Source organism: Taudactylus pleione, unplaced genomic scaffold, assembly GCF_031769625.1.
Source record: "Taudactylus pleione unplaced genomic scaffold, aTauple2 ptg000619l, whole genome shotgun sequence".
Taxonomy (NCBI): Eukaryota; Metazoa; Chordata; class Amphibia; order Anura; family Myobatrachidae; genus Taudactylus; species Taudactylus pleione.
This window is the reverse complement of record NW_028285021.1, coordinates 4,656,053-4,681,520: the sequence shown is the minus strand read 5'-3', so window position 1 is coordinate 4,681,520 and position 25,468 is coordinate 4,656,053. Positions and strand designations below refer to the sequence as shown.

Genomic DNA, 25,468 nt, shown 5'->3' with positions numbered 1-25,468 from the left:
GGCTGCTGTGACCTAAGAGGGAGGGGGATCTGTGCCGGACCCGGGTAATTAGTACCCGCTCTCACCCCCTCTCGGCGCCCCTGTGTACGGGTGATCGGCTGATCGCCCGTACACACTTGCCGATGAGCAAATAATCTGTTCATTGGCTGTGCAGCACAGGCAATGTGATGTCTGTAAACGACGTTGTTCACAGATATATCATCCGCATACACTGGCCGACGGGGGCATGATATATTGGCCGATCAATTGATCGGCCAATATATTGGCCAGTGTGTACCCAGCATAAGAAAACTCCCACGCTTCAGGCAGCATTGGGCCTGAGTCAGAGCTGTACGCTAATGCAAATGTATTAGCAAATTTTGCCATTGCTATAATATGCTCATGCATCAGCCGGCGGAATTTGTACTGAGACGCCCACCGGAGTCTTCGCAGCTGCCCGCAACTACAGTCAGGTGCATAAATATTGGGACATTGACAGAATTTTCATATTTTGGCCTCTATTCACCACCACAATGGCTTTGAAATGAAACAAACAAGATGTGCTTTAACTGCAGACTTTCAGATTTAATTTGAGGGTAATTACATCCAAATCAGGTGAACGGTGTAGGAATTACAACAGTTTCTATATGTGCCTCCCACTTTTTAAGGGGCCAAAAGTAATGGGACAAACTAAACAATCATAAATCTAACTTTCACTTTTTAATACTTTGTTGCAAATCCTTTGCAGGCAATTACAGCCTGAAGTCTGGAACGCATAGACATCACCAGACGCTGGGTTTCATCCCTGGTGATGCTCTGCCAGGCCTCTACTGCAAATGTCTTCAGTTCCTGCTTGTTCTTGGGGCATTTTCCCTTCAGTTTTGTCTTCATCAAGTGAAATGCATGCTCAATCGGATTCAGGTCAGGGGATTGACTTGGCCATTGCATAACTTTCCACTTTTTAGCCTTAAAAAGCTCTTTGGTTGCTTTTGCAGTATGCTTCGGGTCATTGTCCATCTGCACTGTGAAGCGCCGTCCAATGAGTTCTGAAGCATTTGACTGAATATGAGCATATAATATTGCTCGAAACACTTCAGAATTCATTCTGCTGCTTTTGTCAACAGTCACATCATCAATAAATACAAGGGAACCAGTTCCATTGGCAGCCAAACATGCCCATGCCATGACACTACCACCACCATGCTTCACTGATGAGGTGGTATGTTTTGGATCATGAGCAGTTCATTTCCTTCTCCATACTCTTCTTTTCCCATCACTCTGGTACAAGTTGATATTTGTCTCATCTGTCCATAGGATGTTGTTCCAGAACTGTAATGGCGTTTTTAAATGTTGTTTGGCGAACTCTAATCTGGTCTTCCTGTTTTTGAGGCTCACCAATGGTTTACAACTTGTGGTGAACCCTCTATATTCACTCTTGTGAAGTCTTCTCTTGATTGTTGACTTTGACACATATACACCTACCTCCTGGAGAGTGTTCTTGATTTGGCCAACTGTTGTGAAGGGGTTTTTCTTCACCAGGGAAATAATTCTTCTGTCATCCACCACAGTTGTTTTCCGTGGTCTTCCAGGTCTTTTGGTGTTACTGAGCTCTCCGGTGCGTTCTTTCTTTTTAAGAATGTTCCAAACAGTTGATTTGGCCACACCTAATTTTTTTGCTATCTCGCTGATGGGTTTGTTTTGATTTTTCAGCCTAATGATGGCTTGCTTCACTGATAGCGACAGCTCTTTGGATCTCATATTGAGAGTCGACAGCAACTGATTCCAAATGCAAATGTCACACCTAGAATCAACTCCAGACCTTTTACCTGCTTAATTGATAATGAAATAACGAGGGAATAGCCCACACCTGTCCATGAAATAGCTTTTGAGTTGATAGTCCCATTACTTTTGGCCCCTTAAAAAGTGGGAGGCACATATAGAAACCGTTGTAATTCCTACACCGTTCACCTGATTTGGATGTAATTGCCCTCAAATTAAATCTGAAAGTCTGCAGTTAAAGCACATCTTGTTTGTTTCATTTCAAAGCCAATGTGGCCAAAATATGAAAATTCTGTCAATGTCCCAATATTTATGCACTTGACTGTATGTACACAAATGCAGCATTGGATGCAGATCCTGAACACATCGACTCCTCGAGTGAGTCTGTGGTCACTAAGGATGGCCGCGGTAACTGATCCACTGGATCTTTGTACTCTGCGTGCGCGATCGCAGATGCTGGCTAGTAAACGGCCCTGACACGCCCGCGTTTTGGCCAGAACTCCCTGTAACCACCCACAAAATGGTCTCTTCCTGTCAATCAATTGCGAGTGAATCCTCACAGAGAGCGCGATCGCAATTCATTCACAGAGTGTGAGCAATGCGGCTGTGATGCGTGAGCAATGCGGCTGTGATGCATGCGCAAACCACTGATAATCACTTAACTGCGTTAACATCGGAATAGTGTTCAACTCTGAATCAGGGCCATTGTCGGATCGCTGAGTGTCGAGGAGCTGCGCATCTCCTACACCTCGATGTGTCGATACGAGAGTCAGTCCGTTCTTATGAGTGCTGCGCTTTTCTGTCTGGAAAGGAGCAATGTCCTAATAGACTTCCCTTTTTATTTTTTTATTGATTGTTTCAGAGAAGAAATAAAGTAATATGTTTGGGATCGGTTATATTTTCAAGATTACAATAAATATAATTTAAAGAATTGGATTTCTTAGGAATTCCATAAAACCCTTAATTCAATAAAAAAAATTATATATATTTCCACTGTACCTTAGATAGACAGAAATGTAAGATAGTGTGCATTACTAAACAAAGGCCTAAATGAAACCAGCTGGATTACACTAAGCACAAAGGAATGTAGATGAAAAAAACACTGTACTAATGGCCTAGTCACAAATCGGTTATTTAGATCCTCGTACCACACCCGGCGCTGCTGATTTACTAGGTGGCATGTGTCTGCTGGACAGTCATTTCAGGATTTCCCAGTTGCTGCAGTCCGACGTGGCATGGGTGCCATCTTACCTGAGGTCAGCTGACACTGGGCCTGATTCAGACCCGCTCGCGAGCGTTGAGCGCTCGCAAGCGGGTCGATGTTGGGACAGTGCGCATGCGCACGACGGACCCGGCTCCGTCGTGCGCATGAACGAGACCCGGATAGCGACGGGCAAGCCGTCGCTATGGGTCTCGCTACAAAGGGGGCGTGCTGTCGATGGTGAGTGACAGCACGCCCCCTTTGGTGGGCGGGCCTGGCCAGACGGAGGCGTTCCCACGGGAACACCTACCGTCTGAGGCCGGCCCCTGACATCACAAGTGATGTCAGTGGGAGTGCTTTTGGCTCTGATAGAGCCAAAAGCACTCCAGGGCTTGCGGCAGACGAGACCCTATGGTCGCGATGGTCTTGACCATCGCGACCATCTTTTTGGCCGCTCGCTATAGCTGTGGGTGGTCACCCACAGCTATGCGAGCGGCCAGAGGGCCGCTCTAAAATTCAGAGGGACGGCCCTGATTCAGAGCGAGCGCTCTGTCGGAGTCCTGCTCTGAATCAGGGCCACTGTTACAGCCATTTAGAGTCTCTATGCAACACATGACTTCAATGTCCAATCCTGTGTTAGAGCTCCCTATTTAAACCGCTCTCTACCACACATTCATTGTCAGTACAACTAGTCTTCTAGGTACTGCTGGTCTCTTGAGTCAGAAGCGGTTCTCTGTTCCTGAGCTTCCTGCATCTGTTCCAGTGCTATTATTTGTGCTTTTAATTCAACCCTGTGTTGAGTTCTCTACATCCTGCATCAAGGAATCATCTGTTCTCTCTGTTGTAATCAGCGCTTATCCTATACACCAGTGTGCTGTCTGCTAGCTGCAGTATCACCTGCGCTTCCAGCTACGGGGCCTGATTCAGCAAGGAACGCACAGGAGAGAACGTACGCACTTGGCCGATGGTTTAGCTCTGTGCATGCATCGCAGTGCGTGTGCGCAAACTATCTATTGCGATGGTTACTGCGTGTGCAGAGGCAACGCAAACCCAGAGTAAAGTGATTGACAGGAAGTGGTGTGTTGTGGGGGTGGTCTTGCAAACGCAGGCGTGTCTGTACGTATGGACACCGTTTCAGGGGCGTGCATAATTAAGCCCTTGCGACGATGGCCGTAGCCTGAGGTCTAGTTGCACGCAGGAAGCGGCACACATCCAGTGTGGAGTCAGGTCAACCACTAATATAATAATGTGTCCGATGGTTCTTGATGTTACCGATGTTTCCGCTGTCTTGTGTAGTATAAAAGAACGCACGTTAAGGGAAGTGGGAGGTATTGTGTATTGCTAGGCGTCTGCTTATTCTGTGTATGCATTTATTAGCATATACTCACAGCGGACCGGTGCGTGCATCTGCATCCATGCGTTCCTCGCTGAATCAGGCCCACAGTCTGCTATTCCTTAAGTCCTGCATACTGCATACAACATCATCTGCTTATATCTGTGTACAGGTGGGAGAGGGGATTGTGTGTCTGAGGCAAGTGTGTGTGACCATATGTTGTGGGGTTGGTCTGTTGGCGAGTGTGGTATGGAGTGGTGCATTTATGTCTGTGTTCTCTATGTGGGTGCGAAAATAATCAGAAGAGGCTGTGGTTCTTGTCCAACCGTTTTATTGAAGTAGTCACACTGCTACTCTGCGGACGGGGGGGGGGGGGTAAATGTCATGTATCTGTTTAAACGTCTGTATGAATTTGGTGATGCCTATTGTGCAGTATGTAAGTATGCGCTCCGGGAGGTGAGACAATTCTTTCAGGGAGCACCTTTACCATGCGGTTCTTGACCAGCTTGTCTCCCCAGCTGGACCTTTGGTCTACAGACTTGTAAGATATGAGCGCCTGATTGTGTGTGTGTGGTAGCAACCAGAATCTGTAAACACAGGCGGCGTCCTGCATTGGTAGAGTGCCTATAGGATAACCTACCGGTAGGTAGGTAGTTACTTGATGCGCTCCTCTGTGAGCTTCCGCCTTTCTTAGGGATGTAGATCAACCTTGGTGGTATTGCTGAGTACTGCTGGGTGTGCAGACGTGGATGAGATATGACCCTACGGGTATAACACGGCACTATGGAACAAACACAGAAAATCCTTGACGAAGGCTCACAGAGCCAAAATGTGTCGGAGGCAGCAGATATCTACACACATTGAACTGGTGACCAGCACACATCGATACTGGCGCAAGCACTAGTGGCCACCAGCCCCTCATCAGCCACCGATTGGGTCGGACCCCATGGGCCTGTGAGGTCACATCTGATCCACACCTGCACGACCACCATGGTTGATCTATATCCCTAAAAAAGGGGGTAGAAGGTGGAGGGGAGAGCAGATATGCTATGCTGTCTGCATCAGGAAATGGGAACCTTTGTTATGGTTTGTGCTGCAGGTAATCCTGTGGTAAATTACCCATGATTCTCAGCCAGCAACATAATACAGTGTACAACTATTGGCCATACCTTTCACCCTTCCCAACATGTGTGGGACGGACACGCTGTCCTGCAGTCATCAAATTCAATTTGTGAGAGGGTTGGATATTTACCATGCTGCAATAAAATGGTGTTTTTTACTAAGCGGCAGCTCTAAATGGCTTGGCATGAGTTATAGGTGAAAGAATTTTGCCTCCCCCCCACCATACAGTGTTTAAAATATGTCATTCACATGTTTCTAGGAATAGCAAAATACAAGTATAGCAATTGTGGGAGGGAACATGCAAAAGACTTGGTAACAAGAACAAAGATTTTTCTGACAAAGCAAAAATAACAACGTTGTTTCTAAGTTTGCACAAGGGCTTATGTAGGGTTTTAAGACAAATTCCAGGCATGCTTTTCTGCTGAGCTGCTGCATTAAAGGACAGCATGTATTGTTATTACTGTGTTCCCTGGAGCACAATACAATCGTGTCATGTTTGCTCAACTCGTTTATGATATTTTTACTGATTTTCAATGTCCCCATATACCTCCCAACTTTTGTTGCTGCCGGATTGTGGGAGGAGGGACAGAGGGCCTGATTCAGACCCGCTCGCAAGCAGGTCGATGGTGGCCCAGTGCGCACGCGCAAACCCCTGGAGCGAGCGCAAAAAGCACTCGCTCCATGGCTCACTACAAAAGGGGCGGCTGTCGATGTTGATCGACAGCTCGCCCCGTTTTGTAGGCGTGGCCAGGGGGGTGGCTTCACAAAAGGAGGCGTTCCCAAGCGAACGCCTGCCATTTGTGGGCGGCCCCACTGACATCACTAGTGATGTCAGTGAGAGAGCTTCCGGCTCTATTAGAGCCAGAAGCTCTCTGGGGCTTGCGGCCACGAGACCCTACCACAAGGGTCTCGTCGCAAGCCCGATGGTCGCGATGGTCTTGACCATCATCCTGGCCACTCGCAATAGCTGTGGTTGGTCACCCACAGCTATGCGAGCGGCCAGGAGGCGACAACTAAAAAAACCAGCGCCCACCCTGATTCAGAGTGAGCGCTCGCTTTTTGCGAGCGCCTCTGAATCAGGTCCAGAGTCCTCAAATCAGGACTGTCTTGTCTAAATCAGGACAGCTTGGAGGTATGCTTCTCTTAAATATTTACGTATAAGCGTAAGCATTTAAAAATAGTACTAAAGACATAGAGAAGGGATGTACCGATTTTCCTTAAACTCCACTTCCACGTGGTGACCTGGTTATGTCGCCAATATATCCAGAGGCCAAACCTGTGGCTAGTTTGTCCAGACACGAGAGGAGAAAAGTGGTACAGATCTAAGCATTTGTGGGCGAAAACTGCATGTCTCATGGGGCCCCAAGCGTTCATTCGAACACATGCACTCATCATCCAATGATCTGATTGGATTCTGACACCACATGCTACACTCCAATGTCAGTAACAAAACCGGAAACCGAATCTACACGTTTGTGGCCAGCATATAAGGACAATATTGTAGAAAGTAAATGCATTGAACTGGGTGTGGTATGATATCTTGACACTCATGATATAGACACTCAGGAAATGTCATCATCATACCTTATGCCTCCCTCTATTGCTTAATCCTCACCTCTCCCTCCTCCGTAGCGCAAACTTAACCCTCCCCGCAGTGCCTAACCCTCACGTTCCACAGTCTAACCCTCATGTCGACATACTGACTATTGGCCTGATACAGAGATGGACACAAGCAATTGTGCAATCCGTCCATCTCATCCGCAAATGCAGGAGGAGGTTCTGCATCTGTGGTCACAGCCTGGGATCATCATCGCAACCATAACGACCAATGATCGCGATGGTTGCTCCTTTGGCCAGGCTACGGTAGCTGAAACTTACCGAAAGGCTGGCCGGGCATGATTGGAGGGGTCTATGACCAAGAACACAGGACGCGTTCTGTACATGTGTAGACCCTAAACCATCAGAGATGTACGCTAACCATTGGGACCGCCTGATATTTGCTTTCGGGAATCAACGCCATCTATGATGAGTATTGCCCATCACTTTTCTGACTTCAACACAAATATCTGCAGCTAAATATTACTACGCTTTCCCTGTGTGAGTGCAGGTATTTAATAAAGAAACTGACATTAAACATACCTTTGGGCAGTTCCTTAAGTACCAAACTGTACACAGATAAAAAGATGTAATGAATCCTCACGCTTATCCTGTAAGGCAATTACTGCATCAGAGGATACACTTCAATTTCGCAGTGGGACAAGAAGACTGGGCACCTGGGGCAAATACTGTATGCCTAATCGCTCCCAACCCTCCAGACACAGATAACATAATAACATGGTGACTACAAAGCAATGCTGTGGGGCCTACATAAAATCCACCTATGCCTTGTAATAGTGTGCCTAGTTTTTAGGAGCAGTGAACAAAAATAGATGTTATTTTGTGTAGATAGATGATTAAAGTGAGATAAAGGGATGACCCTGATGCAAGCTAGGAACTGATGCTATTTGCATTGGCCCAGGACCCACATTAACAACAATCGGAGCTCGTCCATAGCTTTGAGTGCAGTGCGTCTGTCATCTCTCTGTTGCATTTCAGCAGAAGAATCGATTTCCAGGCACAAAAATCTTTAGATTAAATATCAAACACGTAAATGCCGCCTGTAATAAAATGTTGATGTACTATTAGCTTAAGTCATAATGAGTCTGAAATGAGCAGTGTTTTGGAATGGTAGGGAAAGCTTTATCTGATTCAAGGGTTGGCATTCCCAGCTGCCTACAAGCCTAGGTGCAGTTTTGGTTTGCGGGGGCATCTCCTGTGGAAGCAAGGTGTACATCTTGAAATGGGTAAAATAAGAAGAAGACCATTGAGACCAGGACACAACCAGTGCACATTTTGTTAATGACATCCTTTGCATTCTTCTGACCATTAATGAGTAGATTTAGAAGCCACTTACAGATAGGTCAATATAAAACAGACACTAAGAAATCTGGGCATTAATCACACAGAAACCTTCAGTAAGTGTACATTATGGGCCTTATACAAAGTGGAATGTAAACACAACTTGTTTTATGTCAGCCAGCATGCACGTTTTTCTGCATTGCTCATATTTTCAGACATGCAGCTGTGATTTGCGACCGCATACAACTAGGGGTCTGGGCTAAGGTTGGCATGGGCATGTGGATGTGACAAGGGGCATCTAAAACACAGCCAAAGTACAGTAAGGGCTTGGTGTGGGAGTATTGATGCAAACTGCACCCAAAATGGCTGCCAAAAAGAAGAGATTGCGTCTGCCTGGAGGGACCTGATTTGTGGGTTCTGTAACCCTGGTGCAAGTTGTGGACTGATGATGATGACAAATACCAGTGACTATGGGGCCTATTCATCATCGGAGGCCGTATAGCCCCCAATGATTAAGTAATCGCTGTATAGGATACTTTAGTATCTAACTCGCAGCGGGGGAAACTTTACACCGGAGCAATTCATCACTGCTCCGGTGCGGGGACAGCTGCTCCGAAAATCAGATGTCCCCTCAGTTAGTATCGCAGCTACAGAAGTAGCTGCGCTACTTACTTCTTCCCTCGTCGGCCCGGCTACGCATGCGTGACCCGAGGTCATGCATGCGCACAGCCGCTGGGGAGGTAGTGAGGAGGTGGCGGAGGGATCCGCTCAGATCCCTCTTTGCATCCCCGGAACTCCTTCCCATAGGAAGGAGCGGGGATCCGAGAACAAGCGCCGTCTGAATCTGGCGCTTGTTCTCGCAGTTTGCTGAATATCTGGTGGTCCATTTGGGACCCCGGATGATGAATGGCCTGGTAACTAGCGTTTCTGAATGGTCACCAGGCCATTTATCGATGATGAACAGGCCCCTATGGGCCCTATTTATGAATATTATTTTGATTAAAAACATGTGAAAAAGGGTGTTTTCACACCCTTTTCACATTTATTTAGTATCACAAATGTATTAAAGAGCAATTGGAGCAGTTTTCGTGAAGAAATACTGCAATTCCTTCAATTCACATATTTCTAGTAAGCAGATCACATTTAACATACTTGTAATGGGAAATACGATCTGCCTAAAATTTACTAAAAAATAAATTGTTCAAAAATAAGTGGGAAAGCCCTGTGATAATAACGCCATCTTCAGATAGCGTTTTTGGGCTTTCGCCCAGTTCCCCAACTCCTGCTCTGCCAGGCAGACCAGTGCCAGAAGCCGGCCCCTGTGATCAGCTTTGTGGTCTAAACAGACCACAAGCTGATCATTTTTAAAACCGCGTGGGGGAGAAGGGGCGATCGCGGTCGCTATTTGGTGAGCCAGCGGTGTATGCTGGATACCTTCTCATTGCATATTTTGAGAGAAATACAGTGAAAAGTGTGTAAAGTGGATTCACAGGGACAAAGCTTTATCGCAAGCTCTGTCCCTGTATGCAGTATTTTATACATCCTTATGATTTTTTCAAATATCTCATTGCGATATTGGGCGAATTTTTCACAGCCAAACCGCATCTGACCATACACCTACAACCCCCCTCCCTCTCTTCGGCTTACACTGAACTATCTGGTGATCTGTGCTCCGGTGAGATCCTCTGGGGCTCCAGTCAGCTGGTCTCTGGGCTCCTACATTGTGACCCCGGTCAGCTGCTCTCTGCTGCAAACAGATAATGGAATAGAGCAGCTGATCGGGGTCACAGTGCAGGAGTCTGGAGATCAGCTGACCGAAGCCCCAGAGGACCTCACCGGTGCACCAATCTCCAGTCCCTGGATGCAAGAGGGTTTTATTTTTTTAGTGATCAGCTTGTGGTCTATTTAGACTACAAAGCTGATCACAGGGGACTGGCTCCCGGATCCGCTCTGCCTGTCAGAGCAGAGCAGGAGTCGGGGAACAGGAGGAAAGCCCTAATAACGCAATCTGAAGATGTCGTTATTATCACAGGGCTTTCCCCAGCACTTTTTCACAATATATTTTTAGTAAATCTGAGCGGATCATATTTCCTATTACAAGTATGGAAAATGCGATCTGCTTACTAAAAATATGTGAATTGAAGGACTTGGCGTAGTTTATCATGAAAACTGCACCAAAAGCCCATTAATACATTAATGTGATACTAATGTGAAAAAGGTGGGAAAACACCCTTTTAACTTTTTTTTTAGTAAAAAGAATATTGATAAATATGGCCCATAGTCACTTGTATTTGTCATCATCATCAGCCCGCAACTTGCACCAGGGTTACAGCACCCACAAGTCAGTTCCCTCCAGGCAGACGCAATCGCTTCATTTTAGCAGCCATTATGAGTGCAGTTAGCATCAACTCACCCACACCATGCCCTTACTGTACTTTGGCCACGTTTATATGCCCCTTGTCACATCCACATGCCCATTCCAACCTTGGCCCGGACCTCTAGTTGTGATAGTAAAATAATGTAAAAAGGGTGTGAAAACACCCCTTTTCACATTTTTGTAGTAAAAACAATATTGATATTGCAATGAATATATGTTTTGCACAAAGAAAGTGTGTTTCATTCTCTGTTGTGGAAGGGCAAGCTTGCCCATATGTGTTATATTTGTGTCTTGTTCACTCATCATTTAAAATGCTCTAAGGCACTTGGGTAATTATTACGTACACTATAAAAAACTATGGCCCTCATTCAGACCCACTCGCAAGCGGGCGCACGTACGTTAGGCGTACGTACAAAAATATTTAAATTCAATGGCTCGCTCGTATTTTCGTTCGCATCTAAAATTCCTCCCTGAACTCTGACGACCCCTCCTCTAACTAACGAGCGTACGAAATAGCGAGCGTACATCCCCGAAATGGCTTGAAAGGAACGCACGCACAAGTATAAACAGGAAGTGGCCTTGTCAGATGTCGATTACCTGCTCCTTTATTCTGCCTACCTCCATCAATCGTATCATGCCAATCAATGTATCAATTAGCTTAATTGTTTGTTTTTTTTCAACACAATGCAAGAAACTTTACTCTTGTCCGTGTTTGTGTTTACCCGCAGAATACGTACGGATGAAACATTCGCTTTTATTGTTCAAAAAACATGTGAACCACAATTAAACAATTGTACTATTGCTGTGGATCCCCGCATATTTCCCTGGGTTCATTTCTTTATTTAAATTTGCTTACGCATGTCACTGCATCAAGCCTATCCTAACTCTCCAGAGATTTCTGGCCCTGTCGAACACATGACTCATACACTAACCAATAAAATTGCTCCTGTTAATTTCCAAAATACATTAGCCAATCAGAAAATTTTTACACACTTTATCAAAAATGATTTTTAAGAAAAACACCATTGCCATCATGAGAGCCTCCGCATTCACCAGGCGTGAGCTGCTGGTGCTTACGGAGGTCATGGATCGCCGGATCACCAGCCAGCCTCAACCCATGACCAACCGGCAGAAGCGCTCCGCGTATGCGGAGGTACGGTCCGGCCTGCGGTCCTTCGGCTCACGCCGCAACATCGGGCAGCTGGAGCGCAGGTGGTCCGACCTGCAACGGCGAACGCCCCGCTTGCTGGCATGCTTTCGCATGCAGATCCTGGCAAGTAAGTGTTATGTATTGTGGTTTTAATGTTTGTGTTTGTGGGGCAAACTGCGTGTGCATGTTTTCCTGTCTGTTCTATTTATTATTTGTACTCATATCTGCGTGTGCATGTTTTCCTGTCTGTTCTATTTATTATTTGTACTCATATCTGCGTCTGCATGTTTCCCCTCTTTTTCTGAATTTTTAATTCTACTGCTATTTTTTTTGGTTTTTTTTTTTTATTAATTTTTTTTTTTTTGTTTGTTTGCCCGGATTTGTCCATAAACTAAACGCAATTTATTTGACATATTTTAGGGGGACAGCCAAGACTCCGCCGTCAACGTCGGCGTTCCCGCCCACTCTCCCCAACCCCCAGCCAACACTCCACCCCAAATCTTTCCCCTATTCCCCACTCCTCCCCATCCTTCCCAGACCCTCTCCCGGAAATGTCGGGCCTCCTTCCCCTCCGTCCCACTTCCCCCTCTCCTCCACCCACCCCTCTTCCAATTACCCCCTCCCCGGAGTCCTGCATAACTCCGCCCCATTCTTTGGGGAATGACGGATCCTCCGAGGAGGATCATGGAGGTTTGGCCGGAGCTCCCGATTTGTTTCCCGGTATGTTTTTTAAATTTTTTTTTTAAAGCACAAACTGTTTGTATGTAATCATGTGTCGTGCCTTTCTTTGTGTTTTTGTGGCTTGACTTTTGTTGATTGTGAAGGTTTGCCTTTACCTCTTCCTGGTGATTTAAGCATACACATATCATACCTGTGGGAATTTGTACCTAGGCCTTGTATTTTTGCCAGCCCACCCTTTTTATTTCTGTTTTTGGGTTTAGGAGTGATTTGGTATTTTTTTTATGTTTTTCTGTGGAGTCCCTATTGTTGTATTAACCCACACACTTTTCTCACCCACAGAGGAACAGAGGCGTCGGCAAGAGGTGGCGGATGTTGTGGGGCAGATGCGCCACCATGTAATCGGCCTTCTGGAGGCCATCGACCGGCTGTCTGGCCTCCTTCGGCATTAGATTTTTTTTTTTTGTTCTATTTTCCAATTAAATTTATTAAGACAAATATACGTTGTGGCTCATTTTTAAAAACCAAAACCAAGATAGTTTAGCCTGACATAAGTTCCTGCAAGGATTTCCCTTTTTTAAAAGTTAGATTGTGTTTTGTCTTTGTATGTCAAACAGACACCAGAAACACATAACAGTAACAATGTCATTTCCCTTTTTGGGTGTAGTGTCAATTTCAGATTTCTACATTTTCCAGGTTCCTACTTGGTGCGCAAGCTGCTTAGGCCAATCTTACAAATCCCAAGGTTGGGCCAGGCTTCCTTTTGGTGTGGATTGGGAAGCTGAAAACATATTTCAGTTTTGCTCAACTGGCGTCAGTACTGGTTTACCCCTTAGTCAAATGTAACTTGTGTTAACCTGGTTACACTTGCTGTTAACGTACCAAAAAACGAAGACCATTTCACTCTTCAAACATTTATTGACAACATAACAGAGAAAACAAAGTGGTCACTCCCAAAAAAAATACACAGTGATAAATTCAAATACAACACATACCAAGAAATAATTAAATAAAAACACAAAATCAAGAACTGGTTGACGAAGGACCATGCCAACATGATTCCACAAACATGGCGTTGCGATATGGGTTCAAGAATATATGCCCAAAAGGACCAGATCCAGGTTTGGTAAGGGTAGCAGGAAGTAGTGAGCGTTGGAGTGCCAAAGATTATGTGAACAAACAGAAGATGGTGAGAAAATTATAAATAAATTAGATGTTCGCCAAAAAACACAAACACATTAGGTATAAACACTGGAGTTTTGTTCAAACTTACCTAAAAAATCTGGCCACCACATCATCGCGTATGGCCCCCCCACATACTGACCTTCGACCAACCTCGGGGGGGCCATCCTCAGGTAAGGCATCCTCTGGCTGCATTGGGACACCACTCCTTATGGCAATGTTGTGAAATATCCCACACAGGACCACAATTTTCGACACCATATCCGGCACATACATGAGCTCGCCACCAGAGCGGTGGAGGCATCTGAATCGGCCTTTTAAAAGGCCGATACAGCGCTCCACCACTTGCCTGGTGGCTGTAAGTGCGGAATTATACGCACTTTGTGGCCCTGGTGTGGGAGCCAAATAAGGAGTGAGCAGCCAGGACATGCAAGGGTATCCACTGTCTCCTGTGAACAAAAATAGACCACATCAGGAACACTGTGTATCAAGCTTAACATTGTTATGTACTAAAGGTCTCCACTTACCCAGAAGCCACGCATCACCAGCTTGTAGGTTGGTTAATTTCTGCCATATCCCTGATTGCCGGATGACGAAGGCGTCATGAGCACTTCCGGGTAATTTAGCATTCAGGGACAGGATCTGGAGGGAGGCATCACATACCACCATTACATTCAGGGAGTGATAGTGTTTCCTGTTTCTAAATATTGCCTCCAGCCGTGCTGGAGGCTGAAGTGGTATGTGAGTACCATCCACAACCCCTATGATGTGTGGGAAGCCAGCTATTTGGTAAAAATTGGCCTTGGCCACACTAAGGGCACCCATATCCAAAGGCATTTTAATAAAATGATGGAGGTGCTTGAAAAGTGCCTCCATCACTGCCCTCAGGATCCGGGAAAAGGAGGATTGGGAGATGCCCGCCACTATTCCCACCGTTGTTTGAAACGATCCTGAGGCACAGAAATGTAACACCGCCATAAATTGCGTCAGTGGTGGTATTGCTGTTGGACTGTCAATTTGCCGCTCAAGATCACTTTCTATTAATGAGAGAGTGTCTATGATGATTTTGGGAGGTAGACGGTAGCGTCTTAAAACCTCATCATCGGGCATTCCAAAAAGGGTGACACGTGTTCGAAATATCTGGGGCCTTGCATGCCTACGATGCCTACGCCTGGGACGAGTTTGAGGTTGGTCGTCTTCCGGGAGCAGGGCCAGAACAATTCGCCCCAGATCTACCTGAAATTCAAAGTTTACAATGTAAGGCTTTTGACCCACCCCAAAAGTAAGAAAAAACAACTTAGCTTTCTGATACCATCCATAGCTGCTTACATGCCGGGGTATTGTCATGATACGTATAAACTGTAAAAAAGGCAACAATGAGACTTTGAGGGTGTTTTTTTTGTTTAAAAATTGTTGCAAGCCAACACAGAAAATAGCGGAAAAACACATTTAGCCATCGATGAAAACTACATTGCACACCGTACGTCAAATAGGGTTCAAATGGACCCAAAAAATGGAAAAGGGAAAAGCAAAACTGGATTATATGATGAATAAGCCGTCAAAAATGCGGTAATTAATTCGCAAATGCAAGTCACTACACCAACAGTCAAAAATGCGGTAATTAATTCGCAAATGCAAGACAAAAAATGGACTTACCCAACTCGAATATATAAGATTTCCACAAAAAACTTCTTTGGGTCCGAAAACAAAAAAAAACTAAAAAAGATGAAATGAGTGTTAAACAAATTAACGAACCACAAAACAGAAGAATACACCAATTGGCCACAAATTTGAATGCACAAAACTTACCAAATCAGGAAAGGATGTTGAAAAAATGAAAAAAATGCGAACGGAAAAACCAAAGAAATGTAGCAAAAACAAACAAACAAACAACTCTGCAAAATCCTCCAAACGCAACCAACCAAATCCAAACCACTTAACCGACAACACTCCAACAACCCCACCTCGAATCCACACACACCAAGCCATAAATAGTGTTTATTTTCCCGCACAAATTAAGGATGAATCATAGGGACGCACAATCAATGATGCGGCCGCAAACTAAGGACGCATGTATAAATACGTCACGAAATCACATAGAATTTCTGGATGATTTCATGCTGGAAGCAGAGACATGGCTTCAAACCAGGGAAACAATGGTCAAAATTGCGGCGGTAAGGCCTTCATGCATTTTGTGTCAATGATTCTTTTAAAACATAATATTGTGCAAGTTGTGAAGTGGCTAAATCTGCATATTTACCCAAATAGGTGAGGAGGATGACATGGAAGAGACTGCTGGCCCCAGTCAACCCGCCAAAGCTGCCAAAAAAAAAAGGCAGCCACATTTCACAAGCAAGGAGATGGAGGTTTTGATCCAGAAGTGCGTTGACATCCTGCCCCAGGCAGCCAGGAATATGAGCCAAAGCCAGAAGTGGAGAATGTGGGAGGAGGTCGCCGTTGCTTTCAATAGGGTGGGTGATTATGTCCGTCTAGCCCGGGATGTCAAACGGCGGTAAGTAAACACTTTCCCATCCTATAAACAAACCCCATTGTAAAAAAAAGGATAATGGTTCCAAATTCATTCCACAGATGGGCAGACTTCAAATATCGTCTCAAACAAAAACTTGCAGACAGGGCTAGGCATGCAAGGGGGACAGGTGGGGGTCCCACCCCTGTGTCATTGGAGTTGACAGACTTAGAAGAGATGGCACAGGGGTGTGTGCAGGCTGTGGAGGTGTTTGGCGTGTCCAACATGGATACGGACATGCCAGACTTTGCGGCTCCTCATGTTGGCCAAGGTAAGTCTTGTGATGTCACCAACTCAGAAATGCTATTGTGCCAATATGTAGATTCTAATGTGAGTCTTTTCTCCAATTTCCTAACAGAGACAGAGGCGGATGAGTCTGCTCCAGAGGGGAGCCTTGGCCGCAGAATTTCTGCTGACTCTGCAGGGGAGGAACCAGTACATCCGGCTGAGGACCCTGCAGAAGCCAGTCCAGGGCGTGCCCCCTCGCAGGCAGTGGGCCTCCTCACAGAACTCAATTTTAAATCGGATTGCCATACGGAGATTCTGCAGAGGATGGACGCCAGTCTGATACGGGTGGCTGAGGCCCTGGAGCAAAATGCTGCGGCCAACGTGACCATTGGTCAGGCCCTGGCGGAAAATACCAGGGCCAACATCCGCATCGCCGATGCCCTGGAGCAGCTCGTTCGCCAGCACATGGTGGAGCCGACCTCCCTTCCTGCCGGAACATCCGGATCCTCCACCTCTGGCACAACATCAGGCAATCCTCCAAATGTGCCTAGCCCTGTGCCTAGTCCAGAGGCCACAACATCTGCCTCTGGACAGGCCAGCCCGATGGCATCCCGGACCCGGTCTGGCGCCCACCATCACCCAGCCAAACGGGCGAGAAAACGGTGACAGCAATGGCGACTTTTCCCACACTCCTTCTGTGCTTGGCTCATATTCCTTTCTGGTCAAAACTTCCCTCTCCTTTCTTGTGAAATGTTTTTAAATTTTGTATTTACGCTTATGTTAGTAGTTATGTTATATTTTTTTTTGGATCAAATATCTTGGCCACAAAAAAAGGCAATACAATATTAGTCCAATTTGTTTGTGTGTAAACAATAAATTAAAAACAAAACACTGAGATTGTATTGTGACATTATTGTACAAATGGGTTACATTTAATCCTGGCCTTAAACGCAAAAACTGACCCTCTTTAAAAAAAAAAAAGGCCTCTTTAAGGAACGTTTAAAAAATCACATAGCGATGCAAAATCCACAGTAAACCAAAAAAAAGGGGAGCTAATTAAAAGATGATGACATTATTGTTACAATAGGCCATAACCACCAAATTGTGGCCAAAATAAAACCCCAAAAATGTACGCTAATTGATTGTGTAATCATGACATTAGCAGCTCTGATTTCCACCTGCGTACGCTTTTGTGCTATCCCAATAAACTGCTTTCCAAACACATACCAAGCCGGATTTCAATCCAACACTAATTACTTTACTGACCAGCCGCGATTAATCGCTGCACCATCGTGGAGTCCCGGGACGGAGGAGAAGGCCATCGCCAATGTGGTCGAGTAATCCTGACCCTAAGCTGTGCGAGCATTTTGAAGGGAAAGCGGATGTTCCAGTGACGTATGAGACGGTCCGAACACATTTGACGTTCGCATCTGCTAATGTATGTACGCCCCAAAAACGCCTCGCCACGCCTGCGTTTTTTCATCTCCACCCCCGTCAACACCCAAAAACGCCCTGTTCTGTCAATCACATTTGGCATGTCACTTCCTGTACGCTATTTTAGGAACGAGAGAAAAAAAGCTCACAATCTGCCGTACGCACATGCGCAGTGTAACACCGACGCATGCGCGGTTAGTCAACATCGGAACGCAACGAGCGTACTGTTGTTAACGTGCGGCTCTGAATGAGGGCCTATATCCCGACAAAAACAGAAGACCGCAAGGCAACAACATGGGACGACAGATGAGCCTGGGATATACTGATTGGGTTCCTGCCTTTCATCCTGTTAGGAAGTGACTCCCTTCCTTTTTAGTTCCAACACACACTGCTCACACTCCTCGTTTTATTATAACACAACAACGTCCTCAGCGTGACAAGACGTCTTGTGAGATTGTCACTCTTCTCAGGTTATTAGGTACAGTCTCCCAATATATATAGATTTTTACATTAGCCTTCAGGGGTTGTATTAAACATGGCTTTTATAATGTGGAAAGAGATTTAGATATATATATTATTATATTTTTACAGCATATACTTATTGTGTCCTGTGATCTTTTAGTATATTGTGTTGTCACCAAGATATTACTTATAGTAAGCATTGTACCTTGAATTGTATTGTGTTGTATGGTGTCATATTTAGGAAGAAATGTATGTTCGTAAATGAGCTCTTATAAAATGTTTGCATCAAATCTGATCGGAGATGTAGGAAGAACAGGTTGTTGTTAGCAGAATTCTTGCGTGTATAATAAAAATCTGTTCTGTTATGCTAGGACCTGTGCACTGGAAGGGGAACTCTTCCTCTCTCCAACCACAATCATGGCTAAAGGGACCAACAGAACCCACACAACTGTTGCTAACACCATCCACACTACTGCTGCCAGCTCAGGGATATGGTCCTGGATAGAGAGCATTTTGAACCGCATTCCGTGTAAGTATGTGATGGGGAGACTGGGTAATGGTGAGTACACACGGTCATACAGCACCACGATCATATAACGGTAACGATCGTTATCTGATTGTCCTGCATGTGTTGGATGATCGTTATCGGTCATCCAACACATGCATTAACCCCCTAACAACTATAACGACCCGCGAATAAGGATCGCGGGTGCCTATAGTAAACAGGCTAACCTGGTTGATATCGACCAGGTTGGCCTGCATGCACAGGCGACGGTCGATGGTAGTCATCGACCATTCGTGCCCGCACATCGACCATCGTTTGGTCGTTTGCAGGGGCCAGAAACTTTATAATTTTTATGATAACGATATGAACGTTATGGTTAAAATGGTGCAATTTATCTGACCGTGTGTACGGGCCATTACACAGACACTTAACATGTAGGGTTCCGAACTATAGATAGACAGTAAAAAGGTCGACAATGTCTAGATAGACACCAGATGTTAGACAGTCAATAGGTCGGCTGGAACAAAAGGTCAATAAGGACAAAATGTTGACAGGGTCAAAAGGTAGACACATAAAAAATGGTCAACACATGTTTTTTTATTTTTTGTTAGGGTTAGGCACCAGGAGGGAGGGTTAAGCACTTACCGGAGGGTTAGGCACTAGAAGGGACGGTTAGGGTCAGGCACCTACCCCGACATTTAGGGCTAGGCACCAGGAGGGAGAGTTAGGATTAGGCACCAAGGGGAGGGATAGTATGAAGATTAGGGCTAAAAAACAAATAAAATCATGTCGACCATTTTGGTTTCGACCTTTTGATTCTGTCAACCATTTGTACCTGTCGACCTTCTTACATGTCGGCCTTTAGTGTGTCGACCTTTTGTCCCAGTCGACCTATAGACTGTCTGGTGTCTATCGGACACTGTCAACCTTTTTAACGTCTATCTGTTAATCCACACCCGAACATGTAACAGTCACTGTACCTCTCCTGTATGCCAACTAACCAATGTTGCCTTTCTCTTCCCTTTCTGCCTTTTTACCTTCACCCACTTGTCCTATGGTCACAAACGCTTCGTCAGTACCACGATGGGCCATCTACACCCTAGGAGGTGTCGCTCTCTTCCTCATCCTTCTGCTGATCATCTGCTGTTGCTGCTGCTGCTGTCGAAAGAAGAAGAACAAAACCAAAGACAAAAATGAAAAGATCAAACTAATAACTCCAAAGACAGATCTCAATGCAACCATGGTAAGCTGTTACTCCTCACAAGGTAAAAGTAATAAGAAACAGAGGTAAAAGTAATAAAAAACAGGCATTTACAGAACAAATGTGTGTATATATATATATATATATATATATATACACACACATACAGTGTTCTCCCCAGGCTGTGTTCTGCGGGCGCATCTCCCAGTAGAAACAGCCTACCACCTGACACTTTCCCCCGCCGCATTCCCGGTCACCCTCGCCGACCCATGCTGTGGAACGCTGGCCTCTGAAGCGACCGGAGGCTAAAGAAGCCTCCGATCGCTTCAGAGGCTAGCATTCCCGGTTATGCACGTCACCCGCGACGTGAGGAGCCTGCCCTGCACGCCTGCTGGATCTATTAGATTCAGTCAGAGGGAGGCAGCGGTGGGAGCGTTAGCACCGAACATGTTAAGGTAAGTTCTGGGCTGGGACCAGTCTGGGGGCACTAATTAAGCCTGGGGGCACTGCATAAGGGGCCAGTCTGGGGGCACTGCATAAGGGACACTATTTAAGCCTGGGGCACTGCATAAGGGGCCAGTCTGGTGGCACTGCATAGGGGCACTACTTCAGCCTGGGGGCACTGCATAAGAGCAAAGCAAAACTACAGGGGGCAATGCATTAAGGGGAAAACGACAGGGGACACTGTATAAAGGGGAAAACTACAGGGAGCAATGTATAAAGGGGAAAACTACAGGGGGCACTGTATAAAGGGCACAAATACAGGGGGCACTGCATATGGGGATAACTACAGGGGGCACTGCATAATGGGCACTTTTGAGAGCCAGTGGGGGAGCAGCCTGAGACCTGTCGGGCTGGAATGGTAAGGGAGATAATTGTGAAGGCCCCTACCCGGTTACTTCTTGATGCCACCCGGCCGGAAAAAAATTTCTGGGGAGAACGCTGTGTATATATATATATATATATATATATATATATATATATATATATTATACACACACACATTTATACCATGCTGAAGAGTTGGCACTCAGGGTCTTAAAGACTCTCTATCCCAGCAGGGACGTGCACTCAGGGTAGGCAGAGTCTCCCCTGTCATACTCCTGGGATTTCATATAAAAATATATTAGAATAATGCAAAGAAGATCTTTATAACATAAACATCTTCTTTGTTTATTGTAATAATTTTTATAGTTAACTCTCACCAGATTTGTGGAGCTCCCTGGGACTGCAGGGAGACAAGAGATGAGGCAGCAACAGCTCAGCTTCACTTATGTATAGTCAGACACTGCTTGCAGAGATAGGGGCAGGACCTCACAATGGGCAGTAAGCTGCACAGAAAGCAAGCTAATAGAGGCATGCCTCTGAGTATGGGGGGGCGTGCCTTGAACACTGATGGACACCTTGGATGTGTCATTTGACCAGGAAGTGCACTGCAGTGTTTAGAGATCAGAGCTCAGTTGTCAGAAGCCAGAGAGCAGTGATGCAGGTATGAGAATCAATGGACTCTGAAGCTTAGTGTAGTGAGGGGAGAGTTACAGTGAGCAGAGGGTGAGACAGGTTCCCAGCACTCAGACCCATCTCCATGTGTGCCTTCCCAGCCATTGACCTGACCACACGTCACTGTATCCCAGAAGACATTTTTGTGAATGAAACCAAAACAGTGGAGACTATTTGAAGTCCAGTTTACTCTTTCATCTACCAAATCCCTGAGTGCCACCTCTTCTGCATGGTGTATCTTCATATTTAGGTAGGCATATACTTTTGATTACCGGAGTGCCATCCGCTGAAGGATATATATAAGCAGCAGATGGTAATACACATACTTTTAATGCTTGTGAATGTGGACCTATATCTTCTAATGACAAGACAAGCAGTCAGGATTGATTGGAATATACATCACCAGCATCTTCAGGGCATAGACTCCAAGATACCAAAGGGAACAATAATTTGCAAGGGACAATCTTCTCGATCTTAGGGCCTGATTCAGAGCCGCTCGTAAGCGGCCGCTCGTTCGCTCTGAGCGATGTTCGCACAACTGCGCATGCGTATGGGTTGTAATACGCATGCGCGAACCAGTCATTGCGGTCGGAAATTGTGTGCTCGCAAAATAGCGAATGCCTGCTAATTTGAGTGACAGAATGAGGCGTTTGTGGGTGGTAACAGGGGAAGGTGCTTGAAAACGGGGAGTGGAGATCTGAACGCAGGCGTGCCAAACGGTCAAAACGGGCGTTTTAAGGGTGTGCATAATTAACAAAGCAGTGTCATCGACCACGTTGTCTTTTAGCCTGAACTGCTCGCATGATTGCGGTAGGAAAATGCTACCACAAGCACTGCGAGCAGTTCAGATGCCTTTCGATGTACTCGATTAATCTAATAAATAGCGGAGATGACGTATGATGCGAGCGGCCACGGGGCGTTTTTAAAAAAATAGCGAGCGCATGTTTCGTTCGCTCGTTCAGACATAGAGGCGTCAACAGACCACAAAGAGCGAGCGCTCTATTTAAATATCCGGCCCCTTTTTCTGAACGAGCGAGCGCAAATAGTGTCCGGCTCTGAATCAGGCCCTTAGACCCAATGACTAAGAACTTTTTATTACAGTATTAAACTCATTCATATCCATTTTGGTTTCCAAAGCTACATCACCACTTTCTTCTCAAAACTGACAATTCATAGCTAGAAGCCCGGACTGTGGATCTGAAATACAATATGCTGGATTTTATTTATTTTTATACTTCATTTTTAGTCAAGGAATCTGTGGCCACTCCATCTTGGCAGTCCTCAATTTCTCTGCGCCCCTGGCTGGAATTCACAAGCCTATTGTCTTTATTATTTACTCTTAACTGAATCTAACTGTTTCTTGCACATTTCCTGGAGGGTGTAATATTTGCTATATACTCCCACTATGCAAAGTACCCTCTTCCTCCTTAAAGAGCATGGCTTGACTATAATTCCTGGGTTCTCTAATACCCCTTTCAGACATACTGAGATTCTCGGCCAAAATTCCCGGGTCTCATGTCTGTGTGAAAGGTACCTACCTGGGAACACCCCTGCAATCGACCCGGGTTTTTCCCGGGACTTAAGTCCTGGGAAATTACCCTGCTTCTGTCTGACTGGTGCTGCCCGGGAATTTACTACTCCCGGGCAGCACCTAGCAGCTTTTGCATGTAGCTGACAGCGCAGAGCGTCCTATAGGACGCTCAGCGCTGCTGCTCACCACCCCCAGCACCGGCCCGCTGTGCCACAGCGGGCCGCCCGCACTCCCGCTGGACCACCAGGGAATTAAAATAAATGTTAAAAAAAATTATAATTAAAAAAAAAAATGCATTACGATTGGCCGGCTTTTGGCTGCTGAATGATGACATCATCATCAGCCAGAGAGGGGATAGGCTAGGAGGAGCAGACGGCAGAGAAGAGGCAGGTAAGCAGAAAAACCCTGCTCTTGTCTGACAGGGGTCTACCTGGGAATTTCCCGGGTAGACACTGTAGTGTGAAAGGGGGGTCTCGACCAAATACCCGTGAATTTGCACAGGAGAAATTCCCGGGTGTGAGCAGGAAATTTCCCGGGTTGTATATCTGAAAGGGGTATAAGTGACAGAAGGCATATGTAATTACATTTATGATTGTCTGGTTTGTGAACTAGTCCAGAGGTTTCCAAACGCGGTCCTCAAAGCTCCCCAACAGTTCAAGTTTTAGAGATATCCATAGTTGAGCACAGGTGGTTAAAACAAATTGACTGAGGTACTAAGTATGTCACCTGTGGTCAACCATGGATAACTCTAAAACCTGAACCGTTGGGGAGCCTTGAGGACCGCGTTTGAAAACCTCTGGACTAGTCCTTATAGTATTCACTGTATGTTTTGAAGTTATTACAGCAGTGAGATACTGAGGGTTCCATGTGCTTACATACATAGATACGCAGTGCTGTCTTTGGAGCAGAGCAGCACCATGTGTAATATTTGGTTGTTACATACAATGCTACTCCGCTTAAAAAACATAGCAGTGCTGGTCAAGATGGTGGACTAGGGAGCTGCAGAAACCACCACATGGTAATTGCAAAGCATGCACACCCTAACACCACCTAAACTGCTCTCCGTGGACACGTCTCCCATCAGAAAGCTGCACAAACTGACCAAAGAAGCAAGTACGGAGGGAGGAATTTAAATATGTTGCTTTTTCCTCCATATTTGCCTTAGAACATACGAGCTCCTGAGTAGTGAAAATACTACACTAGAAATACCATGTTAGCCTATTTATACATTTTATGCACAAACAGTTTTGACATGCAGTTGAATTGTTGAAAGTGAATATAGACTGTATAGGCCAACACGTACTCGCTTCCACATACTATCCAAATAAAGACTCTCCGTCACGGCTTTATATACCTAATCAACATATGTAAGAAAAAGTGAGACAGATGGATGAAATTTACCCAAATCAACTATTGTAATTTGTGTCTGTTAGCATTTCAATGTAATATTTGCCACTTAGACTGCAGAAGCACATCCGATGTTTGGTGTAGTTCCACATTGCTCCATGTACTTACAGGTACAGCCGGGGATCGGAGGACAGGAGAATGTGTATCGTGGGCGACTGCAGTACTCAGCGGAGTATAACTTTCAGAAGGAGGAGGTGGGTCAATTTAAATTTCATACCATAAAGCAAAGAACAGGCCTTAATCCTACAGTAAAGGATCATGTATTTTTATGTGACGGGAAGCAGTTCATACAGTAGAATTGGATCTACATGCAGGAACTGGATGTGTGCTCTTTGTCTCAGCTTTACTGAACTATCTGTCATCATGTACGTACTCCCCAAGCAGGCCATGCCCAAATGTAGGCCATTAGTCCTTCTGATATTGCACAATGTCATGTACAACACAGGGAGATACATTTATATATAACTGGCATGCTTCTGAATTCGGAACAGATACTTAAAACGTAGCACAACTTCCATCTCCAGTCACTACCATTCATCTAACATCAAAGGTCAAAAAACACCACAAAGGTCAAAAAACACCACATCTCTACAAAAATACAAATACTGTTCTGATCAATATTATTAGAGACATCGCGGCTCCCTTTATCAGGTTACCACTATAATTCTATTATATTCTATTCCCTGCTGTTCCAGACAGTCCCTATTGCAGGCCTATTGAGCACTTAACAGACTGGGTAGAAATAAAATAAAACACAAATCAGTTTTGCAGATAAACGGTTTTACACTGCGAACGCTCCGGAGCCCGGTGTGCGCAACTACGGGTGATGTCTCACAAAACTCTGCTGCAGCTCGGTTTAGTTGGATGGGCGTAGCTAGGTGGTAATGGGGTGTGTGCGGGTAGACTAAGTTTGCTGAGGGTGTGCTCAGTGCATATCAACAGAAAGACAGGGTATGCAGAGTTGTGCGTATGAG

General features: G+C 45.5%; 1 protein-coding gene across 1 annotated transcript in view; it reads left to right on the top strand.

Moving 5' to 3' along the window:
• Positions 1-25,468, top strand: part of LOC148479665 (synaptotagmin-2-like) — a 52,911-nt gene that overhangs the window by 6,447 nt on the left and 20,996 nt on the right. The window contains exons 2-4 of the mRNA XM_088454556.1: positions 18,722-18,879; positions 19,932-20,098; positions 24,605-24,688. Of these exons, the coding sequence (XP_088310682.1) occupies positions 18,768-18,879; positions 19,932-20,098; positions 24,605-24,688 (363 nt within the window). The 5' untranslated portion in view covers positions 18,722-18,767. The remainder of the gene's footprint in view (positions 1-18,721; positions 18,880-19,931; positions 20,099-24,604; positions 24,689-25,468) is intronic.